The 18950-nt window shown below is 43.8% G+C and overlaps 1 protein-coding gene across 2 annotated transcripts in view; it reads left to right on the top strand.

Annotated features, from left to right (window-relative positions):
- The window catches only part of LOC135498844 (uncharacterized), a 62155-nt gene extending 43908 nt beyond the window's left edge, over positions 1-18247 (top strand). For both annotated transcript variants that reach the window (XM_064789326.1, XM_064789324.1), the window contains exon 3: positions 15158-18247. In XM_064789326.1, the coding sequence (XP_064645396.1) occupies positions 15292-17730 (2439 nt within the window). In that variant the 5' untranslated portion in view covers positions 15158-15291 and the 3' untranslated portion in view covers positions 17731-18247. The remainder of the gene's footprint in view (positions 1-15157) is intronic.
- The last annotated feature ends 703 nt before the right edge of the window (positions 18248-18950 follow it).

Genomic DNA, 18950 nt, shown 5'->3' on the forward strand with positions numbered 1-18950 from the left:
CGCTTCCTGGCCCAAAATAACCATGCTTATCTCAAACCAATTCCTTGGCCAGTCACGATAGAGGAAATACGTAATGGCAGTTTTATCAGAGGCGCAGCAAAATTTAGAAACAATGGGATCGATGAATCAGTTTGACTGTAGTGAGAATGCGCGACTGGAATGGAAATTACCTTTTTTTCAGTTGAGTCATGTTGAATTCTGTTTTTTAGATATCATGCACCTTCATGTTTGTATCAGTGGCTGCTGGACCCTGATTGGCGTTTTTATCTCAAACCAATTCCCTGGACAGCCACGATATAGGAAGACCATAATGACTGTTTTATGAGGCGGCGCCACAAGTTTGCAAACAATGAGAGTCATTTGTTTCGTGGGAAGGGGACCTCTTTCGAACGGAAACTACCTTACTTTGGTTTCCGCCCAGTGATGCTGAATCAAGTTTTTCGATGGCTGTTCGACCAAGATTGCCTTCTTTGTCTCGAACTAACTCCCTGAACAGCCATGATAGAGGAAAGCGTCATGTCAATTGTATGGGGTGCGGTCACTGATTAGCAAACAATTGAAGTCGTTTGTTTTGTGATGTGGGAGGGGGCGACTAATTCTGAATAGAAATTACCTTATCTTGGTTGATAGCTGTGATCATATATTCAGTGGAAAGGCTGCGTAGTGTCAAAATGGTGATCACTCTTTGAGTTATAGACTCTGGGGATGAAGACTGGAATTGATACGGATGTTATGACACCGCAAGGGCTTGACATTGTGGCTGATTGTTCTTTAAGTGAGACATTTAACAAACTGACTGATTTCAGGTGTAAAATATGGCTTATCAGCATATAAATAACGAAACAGTTCACAGTGGTGTGTTTTACATTTTGTTATGTTGCCCTTAGCTCGCAAATATAAGAATTCAGGCCTAGTCCAATACACGGTCTATTGTCTTTAAACAAAGCCCGCTCGCACCTCGACCTAAATGACTTCAGGCCTAGCCCAATACACGGTCTATTGTCTTTAAACAAAGCCCGCTCGCACCTCGACCTAAATGACTTCAGGTCTAGCCCAATACACGGTCTATTGTCTTTAAGCAAAGCCCGCTCGCACCTCGGCCTAAATGACTTCATGCCTAGCCCAATACACAGTCTATTGTCTTTAAACAAAGCCCGCTCGCACCTCGACCTAAATGACTACTGGTCTAGCCCAATACACGGTCTATTGTCTTTAAACAAAGCCCGCTCGCACCTCGACCTAAATGACTTCAGGTCTAGCCCAATACACGGTCTATTGTCTTTAAACAAAGCCCGCTCGCACCTCGGCCTAAATGACTTCAGGTCTAGCCCAATACACGGTCTATTGTCTTTAAACAAAGCCCGCTCGCACCTCGACCTAAATGACTTCAGACCTAGCCCAATACACGGTCTATTGTCTTTAAGCAAAGCCCGCTCGCACCTCGACCTAAATTCCCATTGTTCTACTGTCTTATCAAACATCGACACCTACGTGACGGTCAGTGTATGAGGTCCTGATTGTAGGTAGGCCACAAGGGCTGGGCGCTCTTGACTGCGAAAGACTTTTTCATGCATTTACTGCCTGATGTCAGAGTTATCCTCCTCTTTGACTGTCCACCGACCAAGGCTGAGACCAGTATCTCTCACGGTCAATGAAGAGTGAATTATTCCTGAGAAAGCATTATCATTTGGAAACAAACGAGCTATTCGCAGCGAAAGGTTCAACATGTTTATTTGACACGCAGTATGAACGGCGGTCAGGATCAAAGTAAGGGCTTAACTATCAAATAAATGAATATTTAATCCTGGTCCTGTCGTCTGATTATAACTATCGATTGATCTGAATACACACAGCAGTCGGAGCCTTCAGTCTTCCCAGCATGCAATCTGTCTTGTTCGCAGCCCAGTCACAAAATGGCGCCCTTTTGTCACCGGATATTGACTGCGGAATAGGCTATTATCATCACGCAGCAATCATAAATAGCCAACAGTCCCAAATGATGTACCGCACGCGATGTTTCGTGTTCGCTGCGGCCTTGGGACGCCATGCCATCTTTGATATAAATGCCGAAGGTCTGTCCAAATATCAGTCACGTGACGGATTTGAAGCCTCGATGGTACTCAGTGGCACGGCACGTATGCCTGCAGAATCATTGGTCATAAACCATAATTAGCAAGATTCTAGTGCCTTGTTGTGAAGTCAATTAGATTTTATTGCATTTCGGTAATGAGATTCCTCCACGCGCCAAAATGACTGATCATAATGTGATCTTGAATTGAATAATTTATCGTGTAATTCACCATCTCTCTTCGTCATGTTCACTGACGGTAGATAAGGGAGGCGTTCATCGTCATAACACTTTGCAACGCCTCCTGGCGAATGCTTTACAGGATGCGCGCTCAACAGCGTCATGATGTCGAGATCCACTAACGCACCCACCTCCATATCAAACAAAGCAGATTATATTCTTCATTACTATAAAGTCGACAAGACGGAGTCGGCCCTTGAGGTAGCCCATTAAAATAGGCTGCGATCCGCTACGTTGTAGTTGGGTGGGCCGCCAGCGCCGGTCTACACTTGGGGGAGTAAAAAAATGGCATTTGTAAACATATCCCAGCATGCCACTGCCTCTCCAGTTTTGAAGGTTTGAATGTTAAAGCACTTTACCTCTCTGGCCGATCGAAAGCTTCAGTAAACTTTGAGGATACTAGCCTATATTAAGGCATGGCGCAGAGTAAATTTGTTCCTGTTAATAAGCTGGGGAGAGGGGAGGGGGGCTGACTTACATGATTGGCATTAACCGCTCTTCATCACACTTCAAACGTTACTGCACATGACACATTAATGAGCCTAATCACTCATCAGACGTGAGGTCCATCACACCACTAACAACAATTAGGCGCCAGCCCGCTCACATCAATAACTAACTTATCCTGCGTCGGTCATTAATTGTGATACATCTCCGTGGCCATCAGAGCGTTTAGCAAGCTTGACATCAGATAATGAGGTCGGGTCCTTCATTAGCGGCAGTAGCGGAGACTTGGCTCTCTGGCTAATATATCACCTATGATTGCTAATAAGGACGAGTTTTAAAGGGACAGGTAAAGAATGAGATATGTCGGTTTTTCGTTGGAAAATGACTTCCGACATGGCCGCGAATGCTCCAAAAGGAATCTTTGAATTGCAACGAACAGTGCACGAGATACGGAATGTAGACGAAGAGCCTGTTACAACCGCTCAGGTTGCTTTGCCCAGTTAACTGACTTAACCGAATTGCATCTTGAATACCGAAAAACAACAGATTACGGCATCATCGTTACCTCAAGTCCAATGAACTTGGAGGTTATCAAATTAGTGGGCAACTTAAAATTTATCTTGATTAATTGGGCCCGAAAAGGACGCGTCTTATTTTGTCCTCGATTATGGGTCCTTGGGCCTACCAACGGGTGAACGGGCCCCCATGATGAAATGTACAAACAACAACACAGATGGTGAGACTTTCCATTCTTTATTTGATATGTTGTCGACAAATACAACTGTTCATCTTACTGACACCTGTCGATGTACAGAAAAACATCAACCAGTCTTACACAAAGATGTAACAAGGAGCTCTTTCGACATTTACATGTGTAATTAGGGGACGGGTGGCGCCCCACTTTGGTGGGATTTGTATCACATTGTAGCAGTTTGGAATACCCCCCTAAAAAGTTGTTCTTCCCTATGGTTGATGTGGGGTATGGTTTTACTGAGACACCAATCACCTTAAGTACATCAGAGGTTAAAAGTGCATGATCAAACCATTCGTTTCCGGAACATTCTATCCTGTGGCATTTAACAACGTTCCACCTGTTCATCCTGATTTGTCAGGACGCTTGGACAGAGTAATAAGTTGTCTCCATGGAGGTCTTTTCACGTAGGTAGGAGCAGGACAGGTGGCTGGTTCGATACGAGTTTGCCGGGGCGATTCGCGGGAAGACAGTATGTCCATGACTCTGAAGATAAAAACATCGATAATTAGAGAGTGTATCTCAGAACACCTCAGCGTCTTTCCTCAGTCAAGTTATTAGTTACCATCGTACGCCTTAGAGGGAGCAGATAGAACTGTTTAAACAAGAAGTCTCTCCAACAGCCACAAGTATCTCTTCAAAAACATCTCAGCAACACGTTCGACCCAGGTAATCTGTCAGCTGGCTGACGAGTAGGTTGGGAATTGTGTGTGATCAGTTCTCTCAAAGACACCCGAGACAAGGATTAAAATCTTGTGTTTAACTTTATAGGCTAACAAATGCAAACACTTCCAATGAACCCCCTACAAGAGACGAGTGGCTCTTCGTCTCTCCGACTTTGACACCATACTACGAACATATCAATAGATCAGCCAGCGGTCCTTGGTGTCGCCGCGTGGGATACGCCCAGTGGAATTGTTTGCAAAAGTCAGGGAACCACGATCTGACATCAATAACCAGCGTATTCCCTATTCATGCCAGTTATAGTCGGGTGCTACACCACAGTCGGGATCGTGGAGCCAAGTGAATAATTGTTTAGATTTGAGATGGCAAATGATATCGCCAATGAACATGTAGAAGAAGTACAGTGATGTACAGTGATGTACAGTGCTGTACAGTGATGAACACAATCCGTGACGTAGTCGGCTTGCGTCAGAAATTTCTAACTGCGCAGTTCATTCCCGGCTTGATGGGACGACATTTACTGCAATAGTTCACACCAAGTCACACCGTCATCAAAGCATAGATACGGCGCCATACCTTCAGCTGTAGCACTTCTGACTTGACTTCCGAAACTTAAAAGGCATTTTTATGTTTGAAATCGGAAAAACTGTTCCCGCGATGTTCTCCGCGGTGCACTCTCCAACTGACTGGCGTTCAAATCAACCGCGGCCGATCATGACCGAAGACAATACATTTTACTTCACACCATCCGGGCACTCCCGATCTACCAGTCGAATGACCGGCTTTAGAGATTATGTTTAATCTGCTAACGTGTGTCTTTTGTTCTGTCACAGGATCAGTTGAGTGTCATTGTGGGCCTAATTGGGTCTTGCATACAGGCGTGTGTACAATCAGAGTATTAATTGAAAGACGTGTAGCTCAACGCTTTCTTCACCCATACTGAGCTTCCAGCCGTCTTGCCTCAGAGGCCTCTCTGCGTTCTGGAGGCTTAGCAATATTGATACATTGAGGGTAAATTGACTTCATACGATGTCTCCAAAACTAATACACCAAATCCAATATCGTATTTAGGATTGTCACTAACTTTGTTTACCGAGCAATGATGTTTAAGCTCATAATATACTAGTATTGTTTGTGTTGAGATCGGGCGACCCTTCCGCCTAATTTGCAATTAGTTTCATACGTGTGTCTGATTTTGTGACGCGGAAAAGATAATCGAAGGTTTATGAGGGAGTCTCCATAACTATTCGTCAATCATAGATAGCTAATAGACGAGAAACCACAGGTTTATAGCCCATCATCCTCGAATGTGTGTTCAGTGGCGATAAAGCCTATACCTAATTGGCAATTGATGTCAGCCAATATGTCAGGGGCTGCAAATGGACTGATTACAATCAAAATGGCCGACACTGCTAGCCGAGGTTAAAGCCAGGCTCTGGTGTATGCCAGTGTAGAAGTTTAAAACAATGTCCTAAGATTTACATATTGTAAGCTTCTCTTGGCGTGGTACCGTATTCATCATTCGCCCGTCCAAAGCTGGCTCATACTAATGCAGATTCCACTCAAACATTTTTCCTCAGAGAGAAGTCCTACAACTTGTCAAGCTCTCAGCGAAGTCAGATATTCCCACTCTTCGATTATTCATACATCACATTACCTTCGCCAGTGCACTGCATCATACTATATTGTCGATTTCCGTCACAATTTTCTCCCATCAAGGCTGATAATACAATTTTTCTTCGTCATTCTCGGGAATTCGTGCCGATATTACCGCGTCATTTTCAATTGGGCTGGTTTGTGTCAGGAGGCATTAGAGATACGACACGTTTCTGTGAGGGGTGAGTCAAGGTTAGAGGGTGGCGCGCAAAATCAGGCCATGGGTTCCGCGGAGGAAAAAGCTTGGCGCCGTCATGGGAGTAGACGGTAGTGCATCATATGCACCGCGGTGCTTTAGCGATGGCCATTTTGATGATCACTTTAGACAAAGGTATGAGATCTGATGATTTTGAGTTAGGCAAGATCATGTGTCTGGCACGTTGTTGATCACGCTTCGATTTATCAACAACTTCCTATCGATCAGATCAGACCGAAATTCGTCGTATGCGATTTATCGCTTGTTTGCGGGGCGCTTTACAGCGACGAAAGCGCATGCCCAGTCTCAAACAAAACAATTGTGAATGCATCTATTAAATATTTACGATTTGCCTCCCGCGCTCATTAGAAAATGTCTCGAGCAATTTGTAAACTGCCGGAACTGATTGACACAACAAGATGTACGAGGTGTTCCCACTTCCGGCACGGAAGACCTCATTAATTTGTTCGAGACTCCTGACTGTCAGAGTTTGAAGCAGTAAAGATTTACCCGTGCCTGATTGGCTGATAATAATTGATTGGGATTTGTGCAGCTCATTCTCGCAACTTGTCTCATTCATCATTTAACTTGATGTTTTTTATTCTCTGACGTGTGTGCGCTGGTATATCTTAGTCCTGTTAGTGCGCTTGCTTCAGAAGAGGGTCTAACATCCTAATTACACGATCTTTACACTGATTTGCATGTGGCTTAAAAGTTAAGGTATTGTTTTGAACAAGCTCGTGAGAGCCGCAAACTGGCATATCTTTGTAAAAGGAATAGTCACCGAGAAATTTGCCATTTCTGCTCGCAAATTTGCATTCATTTGTGATTTTGCTGTAAAGTAATCACAGTCAAAACGGTGGGTTTGTTGACCCTGTCTTCGGATGAATTGCGGATTACACAGATGGCCATGCGCTTTCTCTACAATCCCCGTAACATCCAGGTTAACCAACTGGATCCTCCCTAATCCACAGAGTAAATTGCCAATTGTTCTGCTGTCTCCGGCAGTGATACCGCCATTATTGTTTTATGAGTCGAAACTGATATAATTTGGAAGTGATCCTGTCAGTTGCCTCAGGCTAAGCTGGCTTATATCTGCGGTTCGAAAGTGTCACGCGGTCGCTGGGGAACGGTGGCGTTATGTCTGAAGCTGACAGGCAGAAATGACAGCTAGCTGGTACGAATATCCAGGTATACCGCGGCTTGAAACTCTACTTACTTAAGCCGTGTTACTCCAAGTGGAGCTTAGGTCGCCAACAAGATATTTCCACTTCCTCCTGTCCTGGTCCTCTCATCTTGGGGCCATTCCATCCCTATCATTCTCGCCTCATGTTCTGTCGATCGTCGCCATGTGATCCTCGGCCTTCCTGGGCACCGTCTGCCATGCGGATTCCACCTTGTGATGTTCCTATAGCTCCGGGTGTGGTCGTACCAGTACCACTTTCACTATTTGCCCCTGATTTCCTCTCTCCCACAAGTCTCTGTCGGTGATTCTCTCTTCCCATACGATGTTTGAGATGTGTCTCACCGGTTGACGGAGGTCTGTATTCTTGCAGTTCCTGCCTTTGTAGTCCTCGAGGTCTCACATCCATACAGCAAAACCGACTGATGTTGGAGCTAGATATTCTCAGCTTGATGTTGGTGCCGATACTCCCTGACCTCCACACAGGTTGTACGCTGCTTGTGCTGATACTCCCTGACCTCCACACAGGTTGTACGCCGCTGTTGCTTCGCTAATTCTGGTCTGTATGTCCTAGCATGAGCCAACATCCGTCGCCATGATCTCTACTGCAAGTCCAATAACCTAGACGATTAAACAGACAAGTGCCAGTTGGAAATTCTCTCGTCAAAAGTAAAACAGATCATGGAAATATTCAAAGGTTTGGAAAAAGGGATCTCTCGTACCGTCGACCGTCTGAGGAAACAAGCCGTCATGCAAATCATACTGTTTTCTCTCATAAGACCGTAATTTCTTCGCCAACGCACGGTAGTTTGTAACCAGAGAATTACATCGGTTTGGCTTCTGGCGAGCGAGGAGATCTCCATCCAGAATCATATCAGTTTCGTCTCATAAAACAATAATGGCGGTATCACTGCCGGGAGGCTGGAACAATTGGCAATTTGCTCTGTGAGGATTCGCTTGGTTAACCTCATTGTGTCGGAGATACATTGGGGGAAATGTATCGAGAATGTGTATAACCCCTTGAGGCTGGAGTTACACAGGATTCACGTTGTCACTTGTCATGTTTCACTTGTCACGAGTTAACTGACTTCGGCTTGAGACGCGACGTGGGCGTGAGAGGTGAATCGTGAATCGTGAATCGTATGTAACCCGCTCTTTGTAAACGACTTGTTCGTTCTTCATGTCACGCAGGAGAAGTGAACTCGAGTTCTCGTTTTCACATGGCGTCACTGTTCACTTCTCATGTTTGACTTGAATAAACGAACAAGTCATTTCCAAAATGCGGGCAACACGACGTCCCTTTTCACCCTCATGTCGTGTTTTCAACGGATCCCTGACTTGATTTTGATACTAAACACACCTTCACCAACCTTGCTCATTTACAACTGGCGATGTTCATCCCACTCACCTTCTACGCAGTATAGCCCATTCATCATCAGCTAACGACTGCCATATACAACCGATTCTAACTTAGTCAGATGCGGTTCAAATATGCGACAATTTACTACTCCCAGGACGCGCCCAATAAGCCGCCACATCATTACCAGCGTCCCTGGCGGATCCCGGGACGCCAGATAACGTCTCCATTTCCAATACCCCATAAGTTGTACTCGAGCGGGATCTCTTGGGAGCCAGTTATGATCTGTTATTGAGTTACGGTGGCATATTTGAGCGGGATGTGCCGTGGTCGCCGTGAAACCGCGAGATCGAGCTGCAGCTAGTGAGAGTTGATGACTTCAAGGGCTCAGACAGGACGGATACCTGACTCGACTTCCATAACCCAAGGGTTTTCGTAGCTCGGTCTCTCGCTGTTGAGTAATGGTGGCATATTTAAGCGGGGTGAGCTGTGGTCGTCGTGCAACTCCCAGATCTTGTTCCAGTTGGTGAATGTTGATGACCTGGGCCGGGCACACAGGATTCATACAGGACTTAGACTGCTTAAATCTTTAATACCACGCCCCATAGCTTTCACGTATTGTGTTATGGCGGCATATTTGATAGCGAGATGTGCCTTGGTCGCCGTGAAATCTCAAGACTTCGATGCTCCCGTGAATGCTAATGACTTTCTTCAATGGCCAAGAGAATACAAGTACATTTCTTCAACTTCCAATTCCCATCTGGTGTACTGGTCTCATTGGCCGGTTATGTAAACCACGCTCCTTTCGATGTAGTTTGATGACTTGCAACTGCAAGAGTGTTACGAACGACTACCACTTGGAATATCAACGAACCTGAGTAGTGAAAGCAACATATTTGTCGAGTTTGCACTGATATGATTGCGCTTTAAACAGCCGTTTTAATTACTTACAGAATCCAATAACGCTGTCGCACGGTGCCTCTTAGTGGAGATTTTGATAGAAATCATTGAATCTCAACACCTGAATCAATGAAAACACCACATCTGAGGAGTTTATGCGCTGATTTATGCTTGAAATGGCCGTTTGAATTACTTGCAATGTTGGAGTACCCCTGACACACGGTGCCGCTGAATGGACACAGAGTTAGGCAGTCGAGTGCGCAATCTCCTAGCTTCGACATTGGTAACGATTGCCAAGTGTGTACTAGCACTGTTTGCTAGCGTACCTTGGCCTCTTCCGGGTCTCGTGCGCTGCGTTGAGCGTCGGCTTGCGCGGAAATGATAAACCGTCGTCCTTGCGCTCGCCTCATATCACCTGATGAGCTTGTTTGCTTGTTATCTCATTCGCGCTTGGGTGAGCTGAATGTCGACGACTTTGAATGCCTTAAAGTAGAGAATGATTTCTATGGGTTTGTGCTGGCGTCAGTAATTCTTTTAAAGGGCTTCATCAGGAAATGTTGATAAAAATGGGGCGGTTTGAACAGTTCATTGAAAGCCTTAGGCGGGTGGGTGTGCGTTGAAAAAGTTAAGCAGTTTCGAGGATCCCGAACGGTGGCGCAGTAATCTCATTATTGCGATCCCTGCTAGAATACCCTAGCTCACAAGGTATCACCTCTGATATAAGAATTGCGAGTTTTCCCGTTCGCTTTTTATTTCTTGTGCAGCCCTGTCCATCATTGATAACAATTTACTGGTAAGATACCAATTCCAAAAACTAGGCGATTCTAACAAACTTGAACGTTGAACTGGAAGAAGAATCGATACCTCATTGTCATCATTGCCAGAGGATCGGTCGCTCTTTTCATCTTCATCATTTCGTTATCTGAGCGAAATACGCGGGATGATTTCTCAGAGGCAAAAACCACATTACCAAAGGGATAGATCCAGGCTATTGTTGGTGATATCGACTCGATTGACTTGAAATAGATTCATCTTCACTAACTTTAGAAAGTTGCCGTAATAAACAGTTCTGATTGTGGTGACGATATCCTCGCGGACCATTATCATACACAATGCCAAGCGCTTTTAATATGCTTTCATCTGCCTTTATGGATGATGGCGTCATTGTTGTTGGGTAAAGATTTTTGAAAGCGCAGCTGCAGTATTTTTAGTGAGGAAAGTCGAAATGGTCACCCGGCTTCTTTGCCCGATCGGCTACAGAAAAGTTGCAATACATGTATATGCTTTCTTGCAGTTTTGGCCTAAGCAGTTTCGTGGGGTCGACGTAATCACGATTTTCCCTGATAAGCCATAGAACAATGGGAATTTCGGCCAAGATGCGAGCGAACTTTGTTTAAAGACAATAGACCGAGTAGTGGGCTCGGCAGGGGTTCTTTCAACTGCGAAGGGGCAAAATCAGGTAATGTCGGAGGTTTTGATTCTAAGGGGTGAAAAGGCTATTTTGCCGAAATACCAATCACAAAATTGCTGTCATCCAGTAAGAATATAATGCTAGTGATAATTGAAGGGCTGCAAGGCAACATATTGTTACCTCGCTATCTGTACGGCTCAACAAAAAATGTGAGGGTACTCGTACTTTGTGATTAGCTAATGTCAACTCCTGTTGGGATTTCACCAGTCTTAACACCATATTCCACAACCTGGAGCCATTCAGCATCCCCTGCTACCGGAAATTAAAATGTTGTCGCTTCTGTTCAAGAGACAAAAACACTATTGATACGGCGGTTGCTAGGGTCCCCGTTTGAACAATGAATGCCGGAATGATGATTAAAGTGGTTAGGTTGTGGTCGAAGCTGGCAAAGAAGTTGTAGTATCGAGACTGCTCGGTCCATTCCGTTGATTTGACCTGATTATCGGTTTATTGAGTTGACTGTAGGCAGTATTTCTAAATCAAATTTTGGGAGCCAAAACAATCTCCAGGTTAGAGGTTTGTAAATGAAAAGAAATTCTTTATGGACGCCTTTGACGATGTTTTGTTTGAGTTGTGGGGATGAGGGTGTGTGTGGGGGGGGGGGGGGGGTGTCTAGAAACAGTCCAGCAGTTTCGTACAGTGGCCCTTTTGAAGCCTATACTTGAAAAAACAATTTGCACCCAACCATATTGACATGCAGAAACCCTTCAAGTTCTTGATGATGCGCCTTTGAAAATGATTCCTCCAGACAAGATCGAACGCGTAAAGGAGAAAAAGTTGAAATTTATTAGACAGAATGTGGACTTTTTATCAGCGACTAACAGTGTTGATTTCATATCAAATAGCGTGTGATCAGTTAGAAATGTCCCAGAGGGAAGAAATTCGAACCAATAATTTTTATCTGGGAAGATAACATGACAATTAGTGATAATCGGTTCATTTTTGAATGCAATGATGGATTCTTATTTCAAGTTACCGAACCAGTTCTTGCGATCCGATTTCATCAATTGCGTTGTAGAAGAAATTACTGTGGCTGTGAATGATGGATTTGGTTAAAGTGGAAAAGTGGATACATGGTCTTTCTCAACTCATTTTAAGTTTCTGAAAACCCAATAATTGTTTTCCGGCTAACACAATTGTGTGGACCCAATAGGTTTTGTTGATAATTGAAAAACTCGAAATGGTTTTTTGAGATTGTGAAAAACCGCCAAGGGTTTTGCACCTCGCTGAAAAACCTCGACGTTTTACATATTTGAGAGGTTTTTAAAAGCTGAAAACTCCTTTATTTCTAAGAGAGCGGAACCAGCGCCGCTTTACCACGACTTTCAGCTGACCTGTCTCCCTTTCAATCAGCCCATCAATTCAATTCTATAACTCTAGCAAGACGATCCCGAGGGCTTTGTGACTTTATCAGTTCTCCTGCTGAACGTCCGGGAAATCATCGTGCGTATTTCATTCGGATAACGAAATGATGCAGATCAAAAGAGGGACCACTCCTCTGGGAATGTTGACAATACGTATTGATCACTGTTTCAGACAGGCATTGGTCTCTATTGAAAGGTGTTTAACAATGCCGGTGTAAAAGTAGGAAATTTCCCTGTGTTTAAAGAATTCGCTTATATTGTTGCACTCAGTTGAGGTAGACCTGTTACGTCAGGCCGAATCCAGCTACCTGATTTGCGCCAGACTTTTGAACAGGAAATGAGAAGGGCTGGGGCATTTTCGCCGCCCGTAAAAAGTAGGCTGAATGGCTGGACGTGTGAAATCCTCTTAAGGGGGACTGACGAACCTCATTTAAGCGCTCATAGGTCGGAATCAATTATCCTCAATGCCGCGATGCGCTGTGGCTGAACGAGTTAACACTTCAAAGTGCGTTTGAAGTGTCTTAATTAAGATGTTTACAGGTGGAGTGAAGAAAGTAACAAAGTTATTTGATTACTTAAATTCCTTTCACGGGCAGGTGCTGAGTGAAGTTATTTAATTCACATTCTTTGTAGTTTAGTCTTAGCTTCAGGCGTCTGGCTAATTGGTTAATGTTGGGGAAAAACAAGGTAAAACTCATTAACCCGTGCAGGTCTATCAGTGAAATTTAAAGGGAGACTTTAGGCCGGAGGCAGTTGGGTCAAATTTAGTTACACAAGGTCACCAATAGGGGTCTCGACTAAGAAACAACACATCGCTACTATTCATACCTCTGGGAGGAATGTGCTATCACTGAGTCAAACCAGACACAGGCAACGAACTGAAGATATTCCGTGTTTACTTGGAAATTTTCATTTATTTTCCGTATTTTTTCGGCTATTTCTCTGACATGTTCAAGATGAAATGAAACAGACCTTTAACATCTTCAGCGCCGGTGTTACAACCCCCAATTCGCCCTTTTCAGACCCCCAGAAAAAAAAGTATAAGAGATTGCTGCACAAGGTCTTATAATGGTTGTGTTTTCAGTTCGTACTTTTCCCTGAAGATGGCGACGGTCTATTTTGATATACTGGTTTGGTGTTTTTAGTTCCTACTTTTCCCTGAAGATGGCGACGGTGTAGTTCCTCGGTAAAGTCCATGAGACTTCGATAACCAGCTCAATGAGGGGGATTTGGGCCAGGTTGATCGACGTGGTCTTGCGCTAACTACTTATTTGTGTCATGTAATAACTCATCATGGATGAACGATGAAATTGATAATCACTAATTGTCATTTGATATCTCAAGATAAGACCTCGTTATTTGATGGAAAGAATTTTTTTACCAATGATTTTGTTTTCACACAATTTGAATTAAAATCGACCGGAATCGAAGTCGTAGTTTCTTGTGAGTTTTATCATTATAAGAAAGTTGTGTATTTTTGACATGCATTTTGTTAGCTGCTTCATTGCTGGCAACGTTAGCCACATGTCAACAAAAATCACGAACAGACTTTACCTTTAACACATCAGTTACTATCCCGGCAGCCATTGTTTAATGAACACCTTAGCAACCACCGCATCAACAGTGTTTTTGTGTCGAGAACAAAAGTGTCAAGAATTTAATTTCCTGTAGCGGTTCGTTCATTGACTGTGTGTAAGAGGTGTTCTGCGTGAAGAGCGGGGAAACTCAACTCTACAAGTTCACGTATCAATTTAGAGGACCAGAATGAACATTTTATAACCACTGTCCTTCCTCATGTCATTGACCAGCCAGTTGTTATCAAAATATCATTTCCTGCCACCAGCTCTTTCGAAGTCACCACTTTTTCTGTGAATAAAATGTGGTAAAATGTAATAGTTCTCATTTCCATCTGGACGTTTAAATCCCCTCGGAATGATTTGTGTTACTGTCCTCGTTATTGTACCGCTGTAGTTTTAGCTAACACATAGAAGAGGATGGTATGCGGCATCTTATTGTCAAAACTACATGGAATTCGCTATAATCATGTTACGAATTACGAATTTGTCTTCGAAAATCGTTACTCGTAACACGTGACCGATGCGGAAACTCACTTACTGCCTTCACAAGTCGACATAACTACAACCGGATGTACCATTGCGTATCCAACAAAGTCACAAACGCAATGGGAAATTATTTTCCGGGATTGAACTGAGCTAACTATAATCATGTTTATGGTAAAAACAACGTCAGTCTAAGGTCGATATTACAGGAAGCCGGTCTGGGGAGCAGTTCTGCACTCTGTTCTAAATCAATGGAACTAATGCCGAGTAGCATTACCTCGATAACCCGACTTGTGAGCAGGGTGATGATACTCTTGCTTCGCCGACCTAAGACCTGTTCATTAACTATAACGAAATCAAAACATTTGCTGAGCCGGAACATGACGTCTTGGCCATCGGACGACCAGTGTCGCCAACCAATTGTCTACTGAAAATCAAATATTACGACCAGCGAAGAGTCTTGTATATTCCAGTTTCTTGATTTTTCAGAAAAGGTCTTAGATTGATGAAACTAGAGAAGTGTACAGGTGGAGCAACTACAAGCGAAGGAAAGGCTACTTGTTGCCATAAAGGTCTTAGTTCATTTCTTGAGACATTTTGCAGATTACGACCCCCTGACAGTAGACTGTTTCCAGATTGTTGTCACGCTTCATAACTTTTATTAACACATTTCGCTAATTCCTCCATTTTTGTTTTAGGTTGTCACTGTAACCGTAAGGACTATCTTGGATATCTCAGCTTTGCAATCATTTCTCAGTCTTTCTTTCCTTGTACTTTCAGATCTCCCTGTTTGCCCTCAAAAGTTCAACCACAAGATAAATGATTGCGACAAATGCACCAAAACATGACAACACCGGAACCGGAACTGCAGGAACTGGAACTAGGCAACAGAGTGGAGTCGCCGAACACATAACATGCCGAAATCCTACCAGACAACCGCCGATAAATCACAAGGAGACAGTACACGGTTCTTCCGGTGGTGGCAGCACAAGCACAAGCACCAATCGGTGAAAACCACCGAAAACGATTCGGATAACGATTACACTGACGTCCATTATATATTCGACCCAGACGCCCCCTATATGAATTCGACAAACTCTACCTTCGCCTCCAATCATTTCTTCAAAAAGAAGTTGATTTTGGGCGACATTTCGGCTCGACGCGGCCCGGTTGCTCAGCCAATCACAACCGTGATTGTCATAGCCAGTATCTTTCTATTTATTACGATGTCAATCACTGCGGCGACTGTCGTGTTCTGCAAAAAGAAAAACACTGTTTTTGTGCTGAATAAATCGGAACAAGAAGATTTAGGTTCAGATTATGAGATGGACGAATTGACAAATACTGATATGGAATATGGTGATTTCGGAAGTGAAATGGGTCTGAATCGCAAAAAGTCTGCCTCGACGTCGACCTGCATTTCAAAATTAGAGACTGATTTAGAAGACACGCGTCGCCCCCTCGTGGCTAATTTCGATGACAACATGGACGATCAGCGATATTTAGTTTCTGATATGCCCTATAGGAGTCGAACTTTGTGCGAGAACGAGCAGAAGGGTTACCGTCGATTGACGGTGTCTGCTGTCGTCGAGAAGCCGGGAATTCTGGGTGGCATAGACTCGGAAAATGAGGAATCGCCTTATCGGATTCCGAGTAATTTGTCAAAACAAAAAAATAAAGGTTTCTATCGTCTGACTATGGTTCAGTCAGACGTGGATAGTGATTGTGAAAATAGTCCGGCGCATAAGAAACGAGTTCCTAACAAACGTGTCACGGGGCGGAAATTGTGTAAATGCGCTGATTCGTCCGACATAAATTGGGATAATATCAAAATATTACCGTCACAGGATGGGGAGGAGTTGATGCTGTATGAAGCGAAGGCTGAGTGTGATATCTGCGATCATAAAGGTCAAGGTCAATTCAGGGGCCGTATCCAAGGTCAAGGTCAAATTCGCAACCTTGGTAACGTAGACAAATTCGAGAATATCCCCTTGGATAATTACGTTGGGGATGCTTGCGGAAAAGGGCGCTACCGAAAGGTTCCAACTTTGGTGGAATCTCCGTTTCATACACATTCAAAAGGTGGGGCGGTGAACGGGATTAAAGCGCGTTCGCCGGAAGTGATTGTAAATAGGAATTTTGAAGACGTTGGGCTGACTCTGCCTGTCAAGTCTGTTTATGATAACGAGGCAAACCGGACATCCGGTGCCCACAACAGTAACCATAGTAACCAGAGGGGTAGTTTCCGTCGAGGTCATGAGAAAAGCTCAAAAGAGAGTTGCAGGGTTCATGGAGTCCAAAACGATACAGAGGATGAAGCGGATGACGAAATGCCCGATAGAAGGCGTTATGTTTTGTATGAGTTGCCAAGGCATCGCAGCCAGGGTACCAACACTGGGGTAACTGTGTCGACGCAAACTGGAGAGTCTAATGAACTGTGTGAAATTGGCTCAAATCCGAACTGTGATGCAAATTATGTAACTATAGCGCCGTCTGGCGGTAAAGATATAAATAGGAAACAGATGTCGTCACCTGGTGATAGAAATGCAAATGCCAACCAAAATGTAAATAAAACACACACGCCGACTGGTGGCAAAACTTTGAGTGAGATTATTATAGATCCTAATATGAGTTCTGTCCAGGGTATTTTACCCAATGCTGAAAATAGTTCGGGTCTTCTAAATGAAGTGTCGCCATTTGGAGGGCGTTTCGACAATCAAAGGAAGATATTCCAAGACGTTTCTTGCCATTCTGACATTTGTTTATCTCTGATGTCACCAACGGAAGTTGGCTCTTTGTCGTCAAGGCAACAGCAAACCTCCGAGATCGTGTCCCACAATGCAACAAAACGCTCTTCCCCGCCGAATGAAGCAAACAATGAAAAGCTTTCAAAAAACGAAACTGTGTCACGTGCCCGCGACATGTACACACCACGTGATGCATGCTCAAGGTCAGACGACAAGTCAGAACAGAGCATGCAAGATTCAACGCTGCCACACAAAGATGACACATCAGAAATAAGCAATAGTGTTTCGGAACAAGATTTGGCAAAAAGTCCAAGTTTTCCACAAAGTGTCCCTCCTGTTATACCACCTAGGCGATTCAAGATGCAATTGGAGGACAATTTTGCCAGAGGCAACCAATGGAAAACTCGAGCCGAAGGCGGCACTTCAAACACTTCTCCTATTGGTCAAGTTTTGAACCACTCTCCCAGCAGTATTGTTAGTCCAAATCAAACTCTTCCTTCGTTTGGTGTAGCAGCCGCCAGGGGGCGTGCCGTTGACAATCTGACCAGTAGGAATTCAGAACACCATCCACTTACAGGAGTTTCTCACGTGACCTCTCCACAATGAATACATATTAAATTGCTCATTTGGTCACTTGGACTGTTGAATTAGTGAATTTAGGTGTGTTACAAATGTATATACAAAAAGGCTCTTTAAGTTCTGCTAAACGAGCACGTGCTGCGCATGCTCGGAAAGCAAAGTGATGGTTGGTCTAGCTTTCCTACACCTCGTCCCAAGGAGGTCTTAAGCTACATCAGCCACTCTTCGGATAAATGCCCAGTATCACCATTGAGAATCAGAATTATAAACATTTGTCGGGATTCAATTTTTGGGGGAGCCACTGTCTCCAGCCCCCCCCCCCCCCCTCCCCGCATCGCTGACTCCTTAACAACTTGCATTGGAGGTTGATCAAAACCCATTATAATTTTGTTTGTAAATATAAAGGACAATAGAGGTAAATAAATTGCCGTTTGAAAAAGTAAACGTATTTCCTGTAAAAATGGCCAGGTGCGCTGCTGCACTGCTTAGTTTACTAGTATATAGGGTCTTAGTTTTCTAGTTGGGTCTTAGTTTCTTTCTATAGTCTTAGGTGTTAGGTCTTAGTTTCCTAGACATCCGGTAATAGTTGTTTTGACCTTTACAGATCAAGACGAACAATGATACAAGCAAAGCGTTGAGGGAGCCAACATCTTTACCTCACACGATGCTTTTCAATGATGTCAGGGGCATTTTTCGCGGTTCCTGCTTTAAGAATCACCCTGTACCTTGCATCGAAAGGCATTTGGTTCAAACTCGCACTGTGACGAAATTTAAGTTAAGAACGAAATCAGCTCCTCTAGTGTCAAGATTGGCAGTTGGCTTTGACGTGGCACGCATGCGCCTGGCTTCGTCTGTCTTCAGTCCAGCCGCCATGTTTTCCAAACATGTCTTCACATCATGCTCCGTCAAAAACCGAAAATAATCACGGTAAGAACATATTAAACTCTAAATTTCCACCGAAACTTTTAGTTTACAACACAAGTATCACATTCAGTTGTTTAAATAGTTTCAAAAGTTGACTGAGTTCACATATTTTGGGTTTGAAGATTGGTCATTTCCGCGTGTTGCGCGGCATGGTATTTGTTCATGTACAATCTCTTTCAAAAGAAAATTGCCGGAATTTTTTGGTCAAGGGAATTGTTTGAAGTATGCATAGGTTTGATTTGAAATCTTAGTGTATTTAGTGTGTTTTCTACCATTTCTTCCTCGCAAAACTGCATGTCTTTGGTGTGAGGTTTTGTCCCCAC

Source organism: Lineus longissimus, chromosome 14 (assembly GCF_910592395.1).
Source record: "Lineus longissimus chromosome 14, tnLinLong1.2, whole genome shotgun sequence".
NCBI lineage: Eukaryota > Metazoa > Nemertea > Pilidiophora > Heteronemertea > Lineidae > Lineus > Lineus longissimus.